We start from the raw sequence: 21,399 nt of genomic DNA, 5'->3' as shown, positions 1-21,399 counted from the left end.
GCTTTTGTGCTGATCTTTTATGAACGGGCTCTGATTAATGCTGACCTTAAATTCTTACCAGCTAAAAAAAAATGTCCGTGGCATTCACAATAAAGAAATAAAAATATTCCAAAACACTTAAAGTTCAATGTTGCTGACATCCTGGATTAAAATCTAGACGGGCTACTGTGATTTGAACTGGATTCTCTACCGGAGAGTGCTGTTCTCCAACCTGGTCGTCAATGACAACCCAAAAACAAGACTAAAATTTGCTTCTGCAATGAATGTTATTAAATATCACCTGAGTATTATACAATATTTTTAGAACCGTTAGAATGGTCACTTCTTCTATCGTTAACATGATGGAGATCTGAGGTAGCTCTGATATCCGCTTCTGTTGGCCGTTTGCCTGCGGAAAGGGGGTCATGCTGCTCTGAGCGAGTTCAGTTATTCCTCTTATGACATAATACCGATCGCACAATGGATACGGTTTATGGAAAAACATATAAAGATTCTCTGCTGCTTGGCTGACAACAAAGTTTGGGCCCCAAGGAGACCTGGGCTTGAATTGCCCTGTAGGGAATGGGGGGGGGGCTAGTGTTTTTCGGCAAGAAACCTACACAGCCGGCTGTGGCTTTAATTTTTTTCGTGTGCTTTTTGGCCGTCTGTGCGCACACTCGCATAAGTTTTGCCGTGCTCGAGTTTCCTGCCCCCCCCACCCCCTGCTTGTTTGGTCAGGTTGCCGGGGAACGATGGCGTGCTCTCCTAATCGTGGTTTGTGCTCCCCGCCCGAGTAGCGATAGGATGGCTATGGGCAGCGGCGGCAGCAGCAGAGTCTCGTCGTACATTTCCACAGCATCTGTCGTGTGCCCGTGGCCTGATGCATGGAGAGCGCACTTCTCGCCCGTCCATCCAAACCCATTTAGGAGAAAATGAAATTGTCAAATGTCACGCTTGTTTTGCGATTGTGCTACATACGAAATGACCATTCCTAAAGTAGCTTCTGGCAGCATGTCGCTTAACATCGTAACACCATTCCAAACGACACGTGGTGCAACCTGAACGCCCATTGGAAAGCTATGGTCTCAAGATTGCATTATTATAGTTCTGGTGAGTGTTCAAGATTTACGTTTTGGCATTAAAACAAAAAGTTTGCTCTCACGGCTTTTGGTGTCGGAGGGGAAATTCAGTAAGTTACGGGGACGCCGGGATCGCTGGGAATGTGCGGTGTTTGTTTTTGGTGGCGGTGGTGGCTTCCCGCTCGTGGCGCGGTCTCTTTCCGCTGCTATTGTCCCCCACTCGCTGGGGATGGAGATTGCGGGGAGGGGGGGGATGGTGACATGGGCTCTCGGTGTGGACTTAAAGTTCACGGTGTTCCCGCGACGCCACTCGCTTCGAGGCAGTGTTTTGTGTTTATTTATTAATCGTTTCCTTTGACAATTGCTGCCTGGTGATTTAATCACATTTGCTGGTTATCAACAGTCTGGTCCACAAGATTACCACATTGTGAAAACTCACTTGGATCAGATGGCTGGGAAAATGTACATGTGGATTTCGGTGTGTTTTAAACATTGTGGCATTTATTTCTCAGGATGTTTTTGCCAAATCTCTACCATTCTGGGTGTTTAAAACAAAAAAAGCAGCATATTCTAGAAAAACACTGCGTGTGTGTGTTTAGTGACTGGCAACTGGTGATATCTCCCATTTTAGGTAACTCGTTGAGTGGCTCATTGGGACTTGACTTTCTATTTCGTGGTCTGTGCAGTCGCTGGAACCAACGCCATTGTCGTGGCAGTTAGAAGAATTTGTTCACAGCTACGCTTGTTGGATCTGCTCTCCTGATTTGGCTCTTTAGTGTGGAGGGGAGTATGGGCGTGGGGGAATTAAAATAAAAATGGGAAAATCCAAGCGTCCAGTTTCCTGTTCTTGTTGCGCAACAACCTCTGGCATCCGCTTGGGCCACGCTCTCGAGGAAGCTGATGTTGCCGCTTTTTATTTCGGGACTGCTTTTCCGCTGCCGCTCGCTTGAGACGACGACGAGTGCCGTCGTGCTCTGCGGGGGGAGCCTCCGCACAGTTCGAGGTCCGAGCGGTGGTGGCGGTGCCGCGTTTGACCCTTTTGGGAAGCGAGGCGCCTCTCGCTGCGGACTATGACAGGTACGGCGGAGCGTTGGCGTGGTGGCGACGCGGTTCGCCCCTTGCGCTACCGGCCCTGGTGGCCCCGGGTGTTCAATTCTTTGACTGCGGGTTTTTTTTTATTTAATCGGTGACAAGTATCTGAACCATTCCTCCTGAACCCTTCCCAAGGTCGACTCGTCCATAGATTGAGAGGTACCTGGTGCAATGTGTAAGACGTCGGTGTTGGGGAGGCAATTGGCCAGGTATGGCACTGGCCACGACACCCTCGCGTGTCGCACCAGCCCCTTTCTAAAGTAGGCGCTTGCAGCACTCCGCACCTGCGAGCCAAACGGGATGGATGTATGCTCTGTACGTGTGCCCTGCTGACAGACTCCTCAAAACCCGGTTCCCCCCTTCCCCCCCCCCCCCCTTAAACAAATTGCCGCTGGGGTGTCAGCGTCCGGGAACGTCCCCCCCGTGAGTTCCGCCGTGCGCGCGTCTCTTCCGATTGCAGAAGACGACGTGGACTTGGAGGCGCTGGTGAACGAGATGAGCATCTCGTCCCCGGCGGCAACGTCGGCGGCCGACGGGGCGGCGACGTCGCAGCGGCAGCAGCAGCAGCGGGGCGAGGGGCGGGCGGCCGCCACGCAGGCGAGGCGCGGCCCCCCGGCGGGGTCGGCGCCCGGCTCCGGCACCTCGTCGCCCGTCCACGTGTCTCCCCGGCAGGGCCTCCGCCGCTCCCTACCCATGCACATCAAAGCATTCAGGTGTGCCCTCGTGCGTGTGTGTGTGCACGTATTTTAGGGTCGCCTGTAACGCATGGGTTTGTTCTGTGACCACTTGCAGGTAAGTCTTCTAAACGTCACTTGGCCTTGGAGAGCCTGGTGCAAATCTGTCTGTCGCTTGGTGGCGAGTCGTGCGTGTGGTCTGAGCATGGGTACATGCAAGGTGGAGTGTAGGCACGTGCGTGCGTGTTGGGACCGTGACCCAGTCAATGGTGGATGGTCTTCTGCTTGAACAGTTGCCCAACTTGATTATATTCCCATTCATGGCTTGCCTCGGTCTGTGCTGGCCACTCTCATGGCTTGACGTGAACTTGAGTACCTGGTGCTGTGTGAACGCGAGCACTGGGCAGATGTGGGCGTTTGGGTGGGATTCTGATCACACGCTCGGCTCGTGTCCCATGTCAGCCTTGACAGAAGTGCTTGTGAAGTCCGGGGGGGGCGGGGCGGGTTGGTATAGTGGTTAATGCGCTGAGCTGCTGTCCTGGCAACCGGAGTTAATTTTCCAGCCGTGGCTATATCGTCCGTGCTACCTCCTCCCCGCGCTGTCATGGCAGCCACCTGTTGATTTTGCCTTTAAGCAACATCAGCACGGGATGCTGGGCAGGCGTGGCTGCGAGTCGTCGCTACCACCACGCCCTCGTGCGACCGTGCACACGTTGATGTTTGCACGCTAAAAGAGCTTGCCCCGACTGTCTATCAACCTAAATGTTAGCGTTGCACACGCAGATGTGCGTGCACAAAGCAGGCAACTCTTAACTGTTCTTAGATGGGCCAAATATCACAATCAAAATTGAAATTAATAAAGGATTGTAGTGTTTCTATTAATTAAAGTTCTACTTTTGTAAAAATGTTATGAAATTTATTTTAAGTTGTCCATGGTGGCATTTTGAACCCAGGCCAAAATGGTCCCAAAATGTGTTCTTCTTAAACCTGGCCCTTGTTCTTCTTAAACCTGGCCCTTGTTCTTCTTAAACGTGGCCCTTGCCTTCATCAGAACTCTCTCTGCACTTGCTGCAACAAGTCTCCAATTAAATTGTAACTGCACTTGTGTGGTGCTGCTTGCGTGTCTTGGTGTCTCTGCAAACCGTAAAGATTTTTAGAGGGCCACGTTATCCTTGTGCCTCCCTGTAAATAAAAAAAGGTTCCACGCTTTGTATGTCGGCTATTGAGTGGCGTCCCTGCCAACGCTCGTCAAGCAATACGCGTTATCTGTCTGGGTGGCGCGCTCGTGTTTCCCAGAACTCTACATACAGATCTGGCCGGTTTTATTAATAGGCATGTATCCTACCAACGGAACCATTTTAATGCCACTCGGTGCCCAACCACACAGGAGAGATGCCTGTGCTGCATTGGTGCGGGGAGTGCCTTACGGTAGAGTTGTAAATGTTTACTGACGTTTATCTTTTGAAATAAATATATAAATGCCGTCTAAAACAAGCTGGTTAAGCTGTTACATCAAAGGAACCTTGCTTTTTTGTTGGGCAATTTGACCTCGCCACACAGGTGTGTGAGCGCGTGCTGTACCGGCCTTCATTAGGTGCTCGCTAACGGCACTTGCCCCAAAAGTCTCTTCATGCTATACGGGAGATCTTTGTGGAAACGGGACACGTGTGAACTCTGACCCATGCCTTCGCGTTTTTATCGTGCCGGTATGCAGCCTCGTTTATAACATAACCATCTCAACTTTGTGTTATATAAACGATTTCCTTGCACTCGACTGGGGGGAGGGGGGGGCACTGCGTGTTTGAACCCGTACCTCGAGTTGTGCCGCCTGTACACCCGTCGTGGTGAGCCCGCCGTGGCGTGTGCGATCTTTATGTAAACTAATCGTAGCGTTATGTTTTGCCTGTTGTAAATCCACTTGGATGAATACTTTATCGTGTGTCATTTCTACAGTTTCCCCACTGTGCATGCGTGAGTACTCGTGTCTGTCTACGGTGGCAAGTTTTGTAATTCCCTCGCAGGGGTGGGGGTGTTCTGTTATGTTGTACACCCTTGTGTACATCACCGAGTGCTTGTGTGTGTGTCTCCTGAAGTCAATCTCGCATGTACCTCCCAATAGGTTATATTGCCTTGTGGTGTTCCCCTCTGGATTGCTTTTTCTGTGCTAATAGCACCATGCATCTCCCTGGCAAACGATCTGCATAACGGGCTAAGCGGCTTTCCATGTAACAAAATACCGATTGGCCTGCGCGAGCATGCGTCTAGTTTCATAACAGCGAGTGTCACTGCAATCGCACGCAACGGTGTATTCCACTTGGCAAATCTGATTGCGATGATGGGACATTTCTGGCTTCCAAGAGGTTCCGCTGGTGTGCGTTGGCTTGCATGCTCGCGTGCAAATCCATAACAGGCAAGTGCCTGTTACCTTTTTGTGGCAACGTCATGGCCTGAAAATAAATAAAATGCCTGGAAATGACATTGGAATTTATGTTTGTTATCATTGCCCCCTGCTATCAAAATGTAGCAGGCCCTCCTGAAAAACTTACAAAGTAAGGCCCATTGAGCTTGTGTAGCTCCTTTTTTCCAGAAGCAATCTGGTCACAAAAATTATAGCTGAACGAAGAGGCTTATTTGGAAATGTATAGCAGCCAAATACTCTAAACGCGTGATGTTGATTCTAAAATGTGGAGGGGTGGAAAAGCTGGAGATGCCTGGAAAGAAATCCCCGGGAAGAACTTGTACTCAACATACAGGACAGGTCCCCTAAGACATGGTGAGAGGAGGGGGGTTCTTTCCTGGTTTGACAAACTTAGTAATAACATCAGGGGCAGTCCACTAAGGTTGGTGTTCATCGTCATGGTGTGGGTTCTTGAGCAAATTCATAAATGGCCGTCAGTCCCTGGTGCTTGGGCAGAATCCCTGAATGGTGCTCGTTTCCCTGTGCCGCGCCCCCCCCCCCCCCCCAGGCTACTGCAGCAGGAGGACCGGCAGAGCTCCTCGCTGCCGGCGATCCCCAACCCCTTCCCCGAGCTCGGCAGTCCGGGGGGTTCCCCGCTCCGTGACGGAGCCTTTCTGCCGGAGGAGCAGAGCAAAAAGAAGGTGAGTTGTGACCCTGCAAACGCACGCCTCGCTTGAACGGTGCACCGCTGCGGGTTTTGCCGCACTGCATGCCGGTGTTGTACACCACGCGGTCGGGCATTACAGTGGCCTCCGCAGATCCATCAAGCAAGGAGAAGACCTAAAAGTAATCCATGAACTCGGACTCGGATATCTCACTTGTCAGTACCACCCAGAGGTGGGGCAACATTCGTGGTAACAATTTCTTTTTGGCCAATTATGGTAATTTTGATGTGGCCGTTTATCAAATGAATCCATTGCGGTCACCGTTTTTAATACGTTTTTGCTGCTGCTACTATTAGACCCAGATGTTCGACGTCAATGCAGATTATGGGCGTAGCATTTGTGTGGAGCGGTAGCTGTCGTTGGAAGACATTGGCGATGTGGTGCCATTGATGACGTTGGCCATGATGAAATCTTGATCTGGAATGGCATCATCTAAGTGTGGTGCACTCACCCTGGTTTTAAAGAAAATGTTAGTGTGTGTGTGTAATATATATAATCCAGTAGGGAAATGTTGAAAACCTAAAGTAAAAAAAATTCACACGGAGTCTTGTGAAGTGTTGGGCCACCAAGAAGGCCACCACCATGGCATGCAACCCAAACCTAATGGACCGCATCGTAAACTACCGCAGTCTGTCCTCCAACGGAGACGAGCACAACTACACGGACTCTCTCAGCTCCTGGACACATCGCTGCTGCTGCCGCCATGCACAGTAATAGAATAGCGTTGAGCGTAGCGAGTTGGGAAAACGAAACTGCGCATGCACCGTTCCTGCCGCTGGTGGCCATTTTTAAAGTTTGAGCTCCGATTGCCAAACCCTGCTGCATCTTACCCCCCCCCCCGGTCTGGCACGTTGGCCGTTATCGTGCAATAAATTATGTCAATGCCCATTGACGATTACAATCCGTCAACATCAAGCTAAACGGCCTAGGTCTAACAAGAGATGTGGAAAGGAGAGAGATTAAATAAAACCCGAGGTGCTTTTTGAAACGATGCCAAGTCAAATGTGCGGTACAAAATGTTAACCCTTTAATCGGCGTGCGGTACCGTTACTGTTTTCATAGCCATGTTTAAACATTCTTAGTAAGATGCCCTTTGTACGCGCTCGGCCATCTTGTCAATCCACGGCTGGACGACGGCCCTTCCTCCGCACCGTGTCGTTCACGAGGGCTGCCCCTTTGCCACCCTGGTCTGTGCGCGTTGGCAAAGGTCGGCGAGGGAAGCGTATAAGTACTGTACAATGATACATTTTGCCGTGCTACCCTCTGCTTGCCCACCTTTTAGCGACGCAGCCCAATAGGACCTGTTGTGCATCGCTGTCACCTGGCGAAGCACCAAGCCAAACTCAACTTTGCTTAGTCTGTGAACTCTGACTTGTGTTCACGTGCATTCGAAATGATTTTGGGCAAAGGAGGAAGGTGTCTCCTATGTACATTTTCCACCCCCCCCCCCTGCGCTATTTGCTTATTTTTAGGTGGGCTAAATGATGTGGCTCTCACATTAATTATTTGCAGGCAATTCCGTAATTGCCTTTTGTAGCCAGTTATCATTTCTGGGAAATTGTGCACAAACAACACCGATGGGAAAATCTTGTACGAGTGTTAACCCAAAAATGTCACTTTGCGTTCGCTGAAAGGTTGGTCGCTTTCCATTCTTTGTGGCTATCGAAATAGCACTTGCCAAAAAAGTTTGGAATTGTACTAATTATTTTTGCGACCGCATTTTTCCTGCAATCGCTGGCATTTCCGATAAAACTTTTAATTTCTAGGCCTGCTGACGCATTTTGCGAGGCAGGATATTGTACCAAATGAGGCGGCCCCCCCTTTGGACTGCGTGCCCTTATTAAAGTGCGCCACATCTGCTAAAGTTTTTACAGTTTATAAAAAAACCCGCTGTGGAGGAAATAGAATCTGTGCCGTGACGTTTGCACGTGACTCATGCTCTTCCCGGTACAAGCTCTTCCAGCAAGGCTCTAAATTTTGTCTTCCGCTTATAACCTTTCATGTGGCGCTTCCATTTCAACCACTGCCAAGGTTTGAGAGGCGGTGGGAGCAGGGAGGTGTGGGTGTGTGTGTGGGTGCTGCGTGACGTAGAATCACGCCGTGGTAGCGCGGATTCCTGGCAGCACGGGGACACGGACTGGAAGCAGCCGTTGCCATCTGGGAACACGTTTGTAAAGCGATACATTGAAAACACTTCTGCTGTGAACGCATGCGGGGGGAGATGCACGCTGCGGCGCGCTAATAGGTAACGTGTGGCTGCAATTGAGTTGTGCAACTTTTTGGCGCACGCGCTTGCACTCTGAATGGAATGCTTAAAATGTTTTGATTGTGTGCCTTTTAATAGAACAGGACCAAAGGCGGCAACGTTAGAGGGTTGTGTTTTTTTTGATCCCAGGTGAGAAACAATTACTGAGGAATATTTTGGAGGTCTGCCCCATCGTGCTATTGCCAATCGACCAAACCGAATAATTTGCCACCTTTTTACGTGTGGAACCACAACAGTTTCGACAAACGCTAATGCAGTGAAATATTTTGAAACGGAGGCTGCATTGTGGTCGGTGCAAAGAAAATCCTTCGCTGTAGCATACTGATGCCACGTCTATGTTCCCAGTCTTCACTACCCCGCACGGACCTGCATGAAGTTTTATCGAAACTACCTCTGCCCGTCGGCATGGGTTGGGGGTGGGAGGTTTCGTGGTAAATGTGTAAGTTGTAAAGAAAATTGGGTTTCAAAAGAACTTGCTATTTTGTCGTGAACGTGAGTTAGTTTTGGCGTTGTGATTTTATAGGTGCCAATTGCTGTCTCGCTCGACCCGCTGCAGATTCGCAACAAATCGCATGAAGAGCGCGGAAACCTTCCATGTGAAAACTCTACTCGCCCATGAGGCGCGTGCTCACTGCTTGATTTGTAGCTGTTGTAGATATTATGACTGGGAAACACGATGAGATTGAGCAGTGGTAAATGCCCAACCGTGCCTGTCCAGTTTTTTTATTTTGACAGTGGGTTTTCGCAGCAGAAACCTGTCCTGTTTGTTAATGGCAGAGTGGGCCAATAACAGAATGGTTGCTTTTTTTGGGGTGGGAGGGGACAAAGGTGGTTTTTATTTGGCGCGCCCTTAACGTAGTCCATCGTGTGGTGCCTCTCATTCCATCTGGAGTGGGTTTTTGTACGCCGGACTAATCTACCCATGTGCGCATCCGCACACTCGCTGCTTATGCAGATGTGTGCTTGGATAACGCCGTGTTGGACGAAACCCACTTTGGATAGGTGCCCTCTGTTCCAGAGGACGTTGTCCAGGCCGTGGTTCATTTCAGAGTGCAGGGAGCGTGACGTGCGCGCACCGAGGTGTATGCCAACACTCTGAACGTTCGAGAAATACCTTCATAGTTGGGGGGGGGGGGCATGGTGCAGGGCAACAGAGACCTTATGGCATTCTTTTGCTTTTTGTCTTTTCCGGCATCACTTCAAGAGATGAAGTGTTCAGTCACAGCTGTTGTAAAGCACAAACCTGTGCTAAAGAGCCTGCGGAAGCAGACTTCGCCAAACTACTTCTGAGATCCCATCAAGAGATTTCTTTTATCCACGTTTTGACACTCGAACAAAGCTTGATCATGGGTCACTGAAATGTAGATATAGATCCAGGATCTCGGTTATGCAACTGTCTGACCCTTGTGCTATGTGGATGTGGTAATTTAAAAAATATATAATGTAATGGATTGTCTTGGAGTGGGAGTTGCCTGAGATTGCCCCCCCACCTCAGAACCTATGTAGATGCCACACATGAATAGCATGTTGGATCCTACTTGCTGTACTGTGGACTCGCGGCTCCGTCTTATCTTGGAGTGGAATATGCCCAGGGCATTGAGCCACATTTGAGACTTTCGATTTTTGGGAACTTGGATGATCTCAAGCTGCCTTTTTTATTGTTACTTTTGCATGTCCCTCTGGTTTTAGCGGCATTATGTGCCATGTTGGCGACGACGATGCCTAATTGTTGTTTTTGTGCACTTGTCTTTATTTAGCCAAATTTGTTACAGCAAAAATGAGTTTCTAGTGGCTGGTAGATTTTTGTTTGCAGTTTTTTTAATTTTGACTCCTAGATGCAACGTCCACTGACGATTACTCTTCCTTTGGACCCCCCCCCTCCCCCCCGTCTTTTGAAAAATAATCGCTTTCTCTTGACGTGTGCCGCTCAGCCCAGTTTGCTAAAGTGCATAGCATAGGCATCGGTGGCTTTTAAGGCTCCAAGAAACAGGCAACATTTTAATCAAGCTACGTTGTATCAGTGGTGAAGTGGAAAACAAATAATATGCAAGGTTATGTGATACTAAACCGCCAAGTTGGCATGAATAAGAAAAATCCCACACGCACGCTAAGTTTATATTTATGCCTTTCTTGCCCTAGGCAGGGGAGTGAGGGCTGGCTGAAGTCCATCTGAGAAAATCACGTCCTCTAATTCTTCCCTCCGAAAGAATGTCAAGATAAGCCCCAGCATTTCGGGGTTGGATATTTCACATGTGCCTTGCGATATTTGTTTTATCAACATCAAGGCCAAGGTTACATGTGGTGGTGGCAGGGAGCTGAGGGGAGGGTGTAAAACATTTTGAGTCGTGGGCTGCGGTTAAAAAAAGCGTGTTTTTATTTTCTCCACTCCAGGTTCTTTTAGTCGCACACGGAGCAGGACATGAGGGTGGAGGGGGGGGTAGAAAAAAAAACAAGAAAAGTAGCCTGGGCGTATTTTTTGCAAAACATTTTCTTTGGCAAAGGGGGGAAATTTTAATCTTCTCGCTCGGAACGGCCTGTTTTGCCATATGAAATAATGCAATGCAAACCTACACCCCGACCCTATTTTTAAGAGTACCCACAGCGTGCTTTATGACTTGCTACTGTATGAGAGTCGTCACTGGGGTAAAGCTACCGAGGACTGGCTTGTTCTTGGCAGGGCCGGCCGCCCATTGGGCCTGCAGGGCCCTCTGCCTCTTGTGTCCAGTGTTGACCTGTCCGCTGTTCTCTTGCATGGAGTTGTGCGGCGAGGGTCTATCAGCCACGTGGCGAATCTTCCGCCGCCTTAAACATGAGCCGTGTGCATGGGAACATACCCCCCCCTCCCATCGAGCACGTACTTCTAAATAATCGCTCGCTTTTGTTTTCAATAATACAATATGAAGGACGTACGAATGTTTGTTCTCTCTTGCCCATGTATAGTCTAATAATTTATATGTTTTTCTTCCGTATGCTGGTGACGTGTGACCACGTATCGCAAAAAGGTCGACTTTTTTTTAAGAGTTTCCTGCCGGCCACTAAAATGCAACAATGCCGCCTTGTTTGCTACCTCCGGTGGTAGTGGGTGGCGTTGGCTGCCGGGTCTGGAGCAGGAATGCCTGTGCGTGCGTCTGTGCGCGCCGTGTATTTGGGCGAGCACACACGGCGCTTGCACGACCCCCACACAAGTCCCGACGCGTGGCCTTTAAAGTGTCGACTTGTTTTCTTTTTAAGTCGACGTGTCCAAAAACGGTCCTTTTATTTGTTTTTTTACCAGACGAGGATGAAAATTGAGGTCGCTTAATAAACAGCTGCTGATGAAGTTTAACAATGTATTGGTGGCTTCATGCCACATGGGTACAATGGCGTGTTTCGTGGCTTGAGTAACGCTGCCTTATTTTGTATCGGAGGCTGTGCATTTTAAATCTCCATTAGCCATGGGCCTTGGTGATTTTTAACTGTGCTTTATAAAAAAATATATTTACTTTATGCATGCGTTTTTGGTTTAATTATTAGCAGATCCTAACTTTGCAAGGGTCATTAATTGCCTCTGCCAGCATGTCCACAGAGATGGTTGGCAGGCAAACGAAATCGCGTTAGAGGAAACCGAGAACTGATGAAACCTTCTAGATCTACCCCCCCCCCCCCATTCTACGTAGAAGCTATTAATCCATTAACATTGCATGACATCTATGCGTGCTTTCGCATTATATCCTGACATATCTGGGCTGCACCAACAAATACCAGAGATTGTTGACTGCTGTAAAAATGGTGTCGAGTGGTGACTGATGGAGATGTGACGTGTGCTGTGTGCAACAGGTGCTTGGAAACTCCGAGTCCCATGGAGCTTCGAACACAGAAAAAATGGTAAGGTTGATCTTTTTGTTGTGTCCAGATGCGTTTTTAATTTCCCCATTCAGCTAACATCAGACCTGTGGTAATTTTTTATTTTGTAGTTGCTTTATTGTGACTAACTGCAATCACTGATTTTTATTTCGGCTGATAATGCTGCTATTCTTGTAACCAATTGCCCAAGTTCTGACCTTTTTTTATGGTGCTCAATTAAGAAGTGGCTTGGAACACCACTGGTAGTTTAACTAAGAAATCTCAACTCTGCTATATCCCATACCAAAGTCTGATTCAACTTGCAACCCCGCACGGAAGTTGCTAAGGAGATGGGAGCATTGTGCTGAAACCATGAAGATTTTGGGGGCTTTCATCCAGGTGGTGGTTTTATCATTTAAACGGTGCTCAAGGTGAAGAACATTGATGCTCTTCTGGGTCACAACTGAACAAATGCGTGTTCCTTGCACATGGCAGACCTTCCACTTTTGAGTTGAAATAGAAATTTTAATGTCACGTGATTTTAAGCGTTTCTTTTGTCACGTGGTGGTGGTTGGGCAAGTGGCCTCTTCGTGCACGATTTTAAACCTAGTCGCATATCTTGGAAGCTGCTCTCATCTCTCTCCTAATGGGCCCTTTTTTCTAACATGCCATGAACTCTGCTGTGCTGGTTGTGAAATGAATTTTAGTTTTGTCACATTATGGTAACTGATTTTAATATTTGTCGAGGGGGAAAATATCAATTTGGCAGACAACCACTGCCTGACTAATCTTGTTTTTACGGTGCACGCAAAGCGTAGCAACTATTTTAGACTTCCTCCCCGTGCTCCATTTCCCCGGATGTTTTACGTTTCCATATTTACTAATCTTTGCCGCTAGCAAGCGCTCAAAGCCATTGCACAATTGCATTCCCCTGGTAATGGATAAATGCTGGAAACTTGGGAGCACTGGGGTTGAGGAAAGATATTCGGTTTTTAGGGGTGGGGGGGGGGAGAAGCTGCAATTCGCTCATGACTTTGGCAGCAGATGCCCCCCATCTTGTACATCTGTGCAAATGACTGGAAAGCTCAATTCTTTTAAAGTTTAAAAATAGATCCATGTGTGATCGTCATCCCCCACTGGCTTTTGAACAACGGCGCTCTGGTGTGGTGCATGAAGCGACTCGTGGTGGGAGTGTCGACTGGCTGCAGAAATTCCCCCCCGCCATCTCCCTGTGATGTTGTCTTTTTTTTCTGCACACTCTGCTACACATGATGCTTTCTTATTGCACGCCTGTTAAAATTGCCATCTTAGTTGGTCTACATGGTGTAACGTGGACAACGGGTGTCCTCCAAAACCAGGAGTAATGTACGGTGGTGTTGACAGTGACTCGCATGGCGTGCACAGTGTCGCGTGTGCATGAGTTACACAAGTCACCGCAGCACGCTGCTTTTTAATTTAACACTTTTAAAGACATTGGGCTGACATTGCCCGTGGCGCTTGTGTGGAGTGGCAGCCTTCCAGTGCAGTGAAATGCTCTGGGTGTAATTAAAACTGTTTTGCCTTCGCGGCTGTTGATGAACCAGTTTTATTCCAACGCCACACGCGAGGCTGGTAAATACTTGCCTACAAATACCGAGGGCTGGGGCAGCTACAATGAATGACGGCAAAATCCGAGCTCGACCACTGCACGCTAGAAACTTAGTCCAGCCTGCCCATCCCTCTTGAGGGGGGGGGGGGCTGCTGTCGGGCGATGTTTTGAAGTCGCGGCTATTTTGTCGTGCTCCCCTCGGCGAATGCGAGGGTGGTGAGAAATTGTAACTGTGTGGCGGAGGGTTAATCCGCTATGCCCAGGTCTGTCCCGTAGCCTCCTGCCAGCGAGCCAAGTGCACCTAGCCTGGCGCGAAGTCTGACGTTACCGTCACGTGGCGGTTCGTCGTGGTGTAGTGGCACTCGCACGCTGCGCTACAAATTTCCGCGGCTTCGATTCGCTTCCGGCGAGTGTTGGTAGCCGGTGGTATTGAAACGTGTTTTTTTTTAGTCGCTCCTCGGTTGACTTTGTCTTTTAAAATCAGTGCTTATTGGCTAGTCTGGTCTCCTCATTGGGGGAGGGGGTGGGGGACGCGACTGTGAATCTTGTTGGCTACAGAACACCCTACTGCGTGCTCTCCCTTGGATGTAATGGCTGCTTGCTAGGAGCACTTGTGCCAGCTGTGGTACATGGAGATATGACGGTGTGCGTGTCTTTGCTCTGTACTTGCAGTTTTAAGAATCCTTGGTGGGGGTGGGGCGGGGGAGTAATCCGTGATTCATGGCCTCGGCTCTCTTGGAGCTCTGAAGGACCAAATGAAGGTTGTGTCAAACGCAAACCTAATTCAAGACTCGTCAGCTTAAGAACAAAGCGCGCATAGATTTCGACAAGGTGACTTGATAATCTACACCCCCCCCCTCTCTCGCGCCATGTGATTTGCTGAGAGGGTCACAATTCAACTCTGCAATCTTTTCTTGGCGTGACTACGTGGATCCCAAGAACTTGCGGTGTGCAATGTGAACAGATCAAACGGTCATTGATCTCGCACGCGGTTGGATGCCTGGTATTGAGTGGACAAAAACATAACTCTTAATAGATTTTTCTACATCCGATTTCCGAACCTCTATTACATAGACTTTTGTGCCACAATACTTTATTTTTCTTTGGATCTACCCCCAAATCTTTGTCAGTCTTTCTTCGGACTGCAGGAAACCGATTTTGATGTACGAAGCTGCTTCACAGATCGTGTAATGGACGTGTCGCCAAGTTACAACCGCAACCCCCACGTTGTTTGGCATAATTCTGAGCGTTATTGTTCCATGCCGGAGCGTCCTGTCCTCAATTGATCGGCTCTCTCTTCCTGGAAAAGGCTCGTTGTGCCGAACGGCGCCGCGACTTGAACACTCGCACATGGGAGGAGAGCGCCAGCCGGCAGCTCTCTCGCTCGCTGCCCGGCGGCGCTGTGCGCACCCTCCCCTCGGTGACGCGGCACGATACGGAGTGCTCAGTGGAACCGTCGCAGAGGTGGTGTCCGTGGGGGGCAGTTTGTGACGATTATCTCCCAAAGCTCTGTGGTACCTTGTTTGTGACACTGGGGTCTACACACGTGTTTGTAAAGCCTGTGAAAGAGGCTTTTGGGGTGCAATGAGTTTGAATGAGGTCATTTTGAGTGGTTTAGCTGCTCACGTGCACTTGCCATGGGCCCTGCCCCTCGGTGAAGGTTGAACAGAGGCCTGTGTTTGTGCGATTGGACTAAAGTGTCTTTTTAATGTCAAATGGATGTTGCGTCATCAGACATTGAGCTGCCGGATGACGGTTTTCCAAAGCCCCCCTCCGATCGCACGATGTAACAATCCACAAAGCCACAATAGTGCGCACTGCCGTTCTCGTCGCTGCTTCACCACTTGTGGACATCCCTTAGGCGTTTACTTCCTTGGCCGCCACTGCGTTTGGCACCGGTCGCTGGACCGAGATGACGTGTCCTGCCCACGTCCGTTTACTTTTCTCATTTTAAATATTAAAGCCAATGTTGCGCCTCGTATTGGCAAGGCAGGTTTTTTTTTATGGCGTGAATATTAAACGCACGACTACAACTTGGCATTCAACAGTTTGTTTGGCTTGACGCATCCAAATATGTAAGACCATGCTGTTCACTTGAATCTTTGTCAGCAACAAAGACGTGTGTGTGTGTGGCGCTCTGGGTTATTTTTCTCTTCTCAAGACCTGAAAGGCTACTGATTGCTAAAACCGGTTTACTGGGATGGGTGGAAGTTTCCATGGTACAGTTTCTCTATTTGCTGATGCAATGTCGTTCTTGCGATTCCTACCATTTTGACCAGGGCAGCGCACAGTGGTAGCGACTTGTGCATTGCAGCGAAAAATGGCCTGGGTGTTTCGGGAGCCCTTTCTGTTTCAGAGTTTATTCCCTGCAGTGTGATGGCTGAACACTTTGTATGGTGAACTTCTTTCGCACCGTACTTGGCCAACTCTGCTAATAGGGATGGGATTGGATGGACGATCTTTGTGGATGGTCCTCAACAGGAATGATTACAGAAAACTTTAACAGTTGTTGTAGCAAGGGTAAGGAAGTGACGGATCGCTGGTGGGCGAGGGTGACGGTGACTCATTAGTCTCGCTGCATTACTCTGAATTATATCCAGTGCAGTGACGTTGCAACTGGAGTGCTTCTCCCAGTTATGATGACCGTATTCCAAAATCAAGCTGGGGTGGGTGGATCCATCATTGATGGCACCTGTGTAAGTTGCCCATTGACAAGTACAGTAAATGACCAAGTAGGTCAATGATGCATGTAAATACTTGTGAGCATCCTCTCCTTTGTTCTGCAGATACTCTTCCTTGTGCGCACTGTACCGAAATGCAGACTTGATGCAACTTTCGTGGATTGAGAAAATTGTATTGTGGGTGTTGGTGATTTGAGCAGATTGTTAATGTGAGGTGACGCGTGTTTGGGTGGGGAGGGGGTTCAACTTGTCGACTTTCCACATTCGTTCCATCCGGCCTGTGGCGTGTTTATCTCAAGTGGTTTTTGGTTCATGAAAACAAATCGCCCGCTTTCGCTTTGCGTGGGTGCCGTGTATTTTCGTAGTGATCTGTTTTAATGTCACATGTTTTTAATGGGGGCGAAAAACTACTTTTTCAGGAGACTAAAAATGGAAACCAATGTAGATCTTGGATTCAGGATGCTGGTTTTATTTTGGCATATAAATATATACCCAGCACCGATATTTTGTGAAAGGATTCAGAAAAGAACACGGTTTCTTTTTTGAAAATATCCCATTATTGAATGGTAAATATCTTTTGAATTAGAATTCTATGTAAAAAGTTTCATACTCTATTTGGTATTTCATAAGCACTTTAATTCGTACACTCAAGGTGTTGAAAAAAATAATTGCCGAGGCAGCTATTCTCTCTCGATGGTACAACAGGTTCCACATTGCTCATTCGGTCCCAAGTTGACCTCGAGTGTCCCCATGGACTCGGCCCTTCTCCATTTTTCCGGTTGATCCCACTTTGCTCCTTTTCATGTGTCCATGTACAAGGCCCCTTCTGTCAACTCTCGGTCATCCTTTGCTGCACGGGAGGGTTGTGACCTTGTCCGCTCTATTACAGTAATACCATCTATGGCCTAGATTGCAATATTGTCATTTGTACATATATGGTTTTGTATTCAACAATTTTAGTGAAATCAGTTGCCCCTTGAAATGCCGCCACTGTCCAACCCCAGGCTCCATCTGTGTTCTGCCATTTTTTTATTTGGCACCAGTTGCTTGGCTACGAAATCCAAAACGACTGCTTATCTAGTAGCTATAGACCTAGTCTCTCTGTTCCTGGGCTGTCCCACACGAGTATTACATTTCACGAATGATTTAAAGACTTCTCAAGTCATGTCCAAGTGAGCCACTGGTGTTCTCGTGACGACGCCGGTGATGCTGCTGCCTCGCGGATGGTCACCAATGCATTAACATGGCCTAATTGAAGGTGCTTGTTATGCATGTAACTTTGTTTTAATTACGAATGATCAAGCTGTCATCGGCCCAGAACACGTGGCTGGGAAATGATCCCTGCCAGGTAAATAACTCCATAATCTTGGTGCTGCATTTTCCCATAATGCAGTTCATTCAAATTTAATCCATTTTACTTTGGGCAGTTCCATGGGGTGGATGCACATTCCAAATATTTGAAAGTTCTGGGTCCTCCGTAATGATCATGAAGTGGCTGTTTTACGTAGTATTGGACGTTAACAAATCATTTCTCGATTTTGGCGAGATGCTCGTGAAATACCGCGGTGGTGCCGAATGTACTCTGACGAACTGACACTTTAATTTGTGCCGTGATGCTGCGCCCTGTTCTGTCTGCCAAACCATCTTATTCCAAAAAAAATCTATTCTATAGTTACTTTAAATCACACCGCATATGTATTAGGAGGACATGAAAATGCTCTGGTTTTCTTTTGCGGCACTGGCCATTTTTAAGTCCTTAATACTCGTTTTACTTTAAGAGGTTTGTTTCAAATTGTAAAGTAGCTCACTGGAGCATGATGCAGTGTAGGTTTGACTTCATTATCGTGAGGCGAATTGGTAATTTAAATCCACTTAGAAGGTAATCAAGGCTGACCATGTGAGGAAATCTGACCTTGTTTTGTAGAAAAGAGGCTTGGAGTATGGCTAAAACTCCAGTTTCTCTGTTGCATATCGGTTGAATTTGTGCGCATTCCAGTTGGCTGTGCTGCTGCAGTTTGTTAGTAAACACTGGAAAATGCCCCATCATGGCTCATTAGCCGTAGCGGCCCGCACATGTTTACATAACTCCCCTGCTGGGAGACAAAAAAACCGCACGCATGCACGAGTCGCCACCGAGATTCTCACGTGACGGCAACTTTTTCCATCTTAGCTCGGGACTGGGGTATAGAGGACAGGTTGGGGACACCCGCTGATTGCTTTGATCTGTTTTTTTCAGCATGTGGGGGTAGTGGGTGCCAGGTGGCGCAATGTCTAAAATTGAAAGTTCAAGTGACCCTGGCATGGGCAACGCGTCGCACGTTTGCGATTTAGTTTTGTTCCGTGCAGCGGTCCTCGCCAAAGATCGTTGAGTCGCTTTTTTGCGATGGCCATATCCCCGGCAAGCTAGCAGCTCAACAGATCTCGCCGGCCTTGGAAGCTAAAGAGGGTTGAGCCTGTTTAGTGCTTTGCGAGACCGGCATGTGAATAATCAGGCGTTTATACTGTTTGGGTTGATGGCCTTGGTATGTGCACCAGTGGGGTTGAAACCAAGGCGCCCGGGTGTGGTGTTGACCACCCACTCCCTCTCGTGTACTGTGCCGGCCTTCGTATGTGCTCGCGAATGGCGCTTGCCCCAACAGTCTGTTAAGACTATATGGGGGGGGATCTTTGTCATTTGTATTTCCTCTCCTTTTTAATTTCTTCCCATATTCCAAAATCGAATTAATGGAATTGGCCAAACCAACCCAATTTGGGCACCTTCAGTGTTTGCAGATTGCAAGGCCGTCCTGGATGAATGGAATTGTATGGTATTGTGCTTTTCGGATGCATCCCGGTGATCGTTAACGCTCGCCTGTTGCATGTTCAACTTCGTCGTCGCCCAAGCCGGCAGTGTGATCCTCTAGTGCTGCATGAACACATCCCTGCCCCTTCGCCATCCTTTTTTGGACCAGTGCCACATCAGCCTCGCTTGTGGGGGCTTGAACTAATCTCGTCGCTCCACATCTGCGGTTCATTGCAGCTGCAGTCAATTTGGTTCTGCTCCAAAGCAACGTCGATTTTCCACCACGGTCGGCGTAGCCAATGGTGGTTGTCCATTGCTTGTTTTGAGTGCCGGGGATGCGTTGATTTTGACCGTTTGGTTGTCTAGGAGGAGTGTGCTGGCTTGGAAGCGCACGGATTTGCAGAGGATTCTTTGTTTTTAATGGAGACCAAATGGTTTTCCCAGGAGGGTTTTTGGATAAGTGGAAGGGGCTTGTGAAAGCAGTTGTGTGGACACTGCATCCACATTTTCAAGAGATTTAAATGGGTCACATAAGAGCAGTGATAATGTTAAACACCGCTGCGCAGACCATGTGGTGTGTGTGTGTACCTGGAAGTGGAGTCGTGGCACATTCGTGCCACGTACATTTTGCTACGAACCCTGTGGCCTGAGTTCGATACCAGGCCATGGTTACTGGAGAGGGAGGCTGGTGCTGGCTGTCACATCGGTGACGAGCGAGCTCCTGGCTGGTCCGAGGTCTATGTTGGCTGCAAGTAAAGCAGCTGGTGCGATGTGTGAACCTCATCATAGCGACTGGAGAGGGAGGCTGGTACTGGCTATGCCACTCCCTCGTGCAACATGTTGGCCTTAATAGGTACTCGCTAACAGCACTTGGCCCAACAGTATGACCTTCACAGGCCATCTTGTCGTAATTACCTCCATGACTTGCATAGTCCAACACACTCCTAAACAGAACCCACTTTCAATACCTGCCTGGTAGTAGGCCCTCTCCAGTGACATGAACCTGGTCAGGCCTCCCTCTCGGTAAGCTCTGCCTACAAAATGAACTCTGAGCATCGCCCATCTGTCGCGCTACATTACCGGTTGGTAAAGCGCGGACATGGAGCGCGACGCAGCCGGCTATGGGGGGGGGGGGGGGGGTCTGCTTTTGGCGGTGGTCGGTGGCGTGCCACGGTGCCAAGTCGTTCCAAGAACCCTGGCGGCGATGCCCATGTTTATATGTTTACGCGAGGTCGTGCCCCCCCTCCCGCGGCGGTGGCGTGAGCGTCGCCAATGGAAGACAGGACGAGGGTCTGAGTCTGACACCGGTCGCCACGTTCGGCCCGACCGTCTGTGGCCGGTTGACCGTGGCGGCGTGCTGTGGCACGCGCTCCGTCGCGGCCCTCTGCTGTTGTTGGGCCCTCTGCTTGGCAACTGCTGGGGGGGGGGGCAGGGAGAAACACATTTTCAGGAATTCGATGGTTAACTTATTTGTTAACTTAGCATTTGTGCAATTTCTACTTACTTTGTATTTGTGGTTGTGCTATGGAAAGACTAGTTCCTGCCACGAATTCCATTTCTGCAGTTTCTACTTCTCTTATTAGACCAACATATTTGAGGGTTAAAGTTACTCTGATGGCAGGTCGGGGTGAATAATAATGTTCACGTCCTTCTACAACTTTATCCCCTTGCAAACACCGAGTGTTTGTCCTTTTTATTGTATCGTGCGTTTAGGGCTCAAAGAATTTTAAGTCGAAATAAGCCTCCCAACACGGATTCCATACAACCTGCAGGTGAATGCAAGGCCACCCATTTCGTAGAGCGATGCATTCATTGCATGTAGCAACACTGCCAGTGGTGGACATTTTTTACAGAAAAGCTGTTCCTCGTCGCCTTGACCCAAGTGGAAACGTGAAAATGATCCTGTGCGGTCTTTCGCCTACATCTTGGCGCAAACCCCAGTGACGGATTCTCGTCGCGAGCGGCGCTCTCTGCCATGCCTTCTCGCCGAGCACCCAGCCAGGAGACTTGTCCCCTCGGCATCTGTCGCCGTGCGTAGCACGACACCTCCCTGGCACGAGCATCCCCCGCTTGTAAATTCATAGTAGAAGTAACGCCTTCACTGTTTGCTGGACCCAGTCTTGCTTAACTCTGTTGCGCGATTTGCGGCTTTAGTTTAACCTTTTGCCGCTTTGCCCTTAGTTATTTTTTGTAAAGATGTTAACTAACCCTCTCTCGCTGTGCAGTGCTGCGGCGACCCATTTAAGGTGCGTCTCTGAAACTGTCCTTGGACGGCCTCCGATCGTGCGGTGGAGGGGGGGGGGCGGAGGCTGG

General features: G+C 48.9%; 1 protein-coding gene across 7 annotated transcripts in view; it reads left to right on the top strand.

The window, feature by feature from the left end:
• LOC144943417 (growth factor receptor-bound protein 10-like) overlaps positions 1 to 21,399 on the top strand; it is an 87,935-nt gene that overhangs the window by 28,724 nt on the left and 37,812 nt on the right. For 6 of the 7 annotated variants that reach the window (XM_078870815.1, XM_078870814.1, XM_078870812.1 and 3 more), the window contains 3 exons: positions 2,611 to 2,863; positions 5,791 to 5,923; positions 12,030 to 12,077. In XM_078870815.1, coding sequence (XP_078726941.1) covers positions 2,646 to 2,863; positions 5,791 to 5,923; positions 12,030 to 12,077 — 399 coding nt within the window. In that variant the 5' untranslated portion in view covers positions 2,611 to 2,645. Of the gene's footprint in view, positions 1 to 1,782; positions 2,136 to 2,610; positions 2,864 to 5,790; positions 5,924 to 12,029; positions 12,078 to 21,399 lie in introns of those variants that run through there. The other variant, XM_078870813.1, reaches the window with a different exon arrangement.

This window comes from Lampetra fluviatilis, chromosome 31, assembly GCF_964198595.1.
Source record: "Lampetra fluviatilis chromosome 31, kcLamFluv1.1, whole genome shotgun sequence".
Lineage (NCBI taxonomy): Eukaryota > Metazoa > Chordata > Hyperoartia > Petromyzontiformes > Petromyzontidae > Lampetra > Lampetra fluviatilis.
The sequence above is the reverse complement of the archived record's forward strand: the minus strand, read 5'-3'. Positions and strand labels throughout refer to the sequence as shown.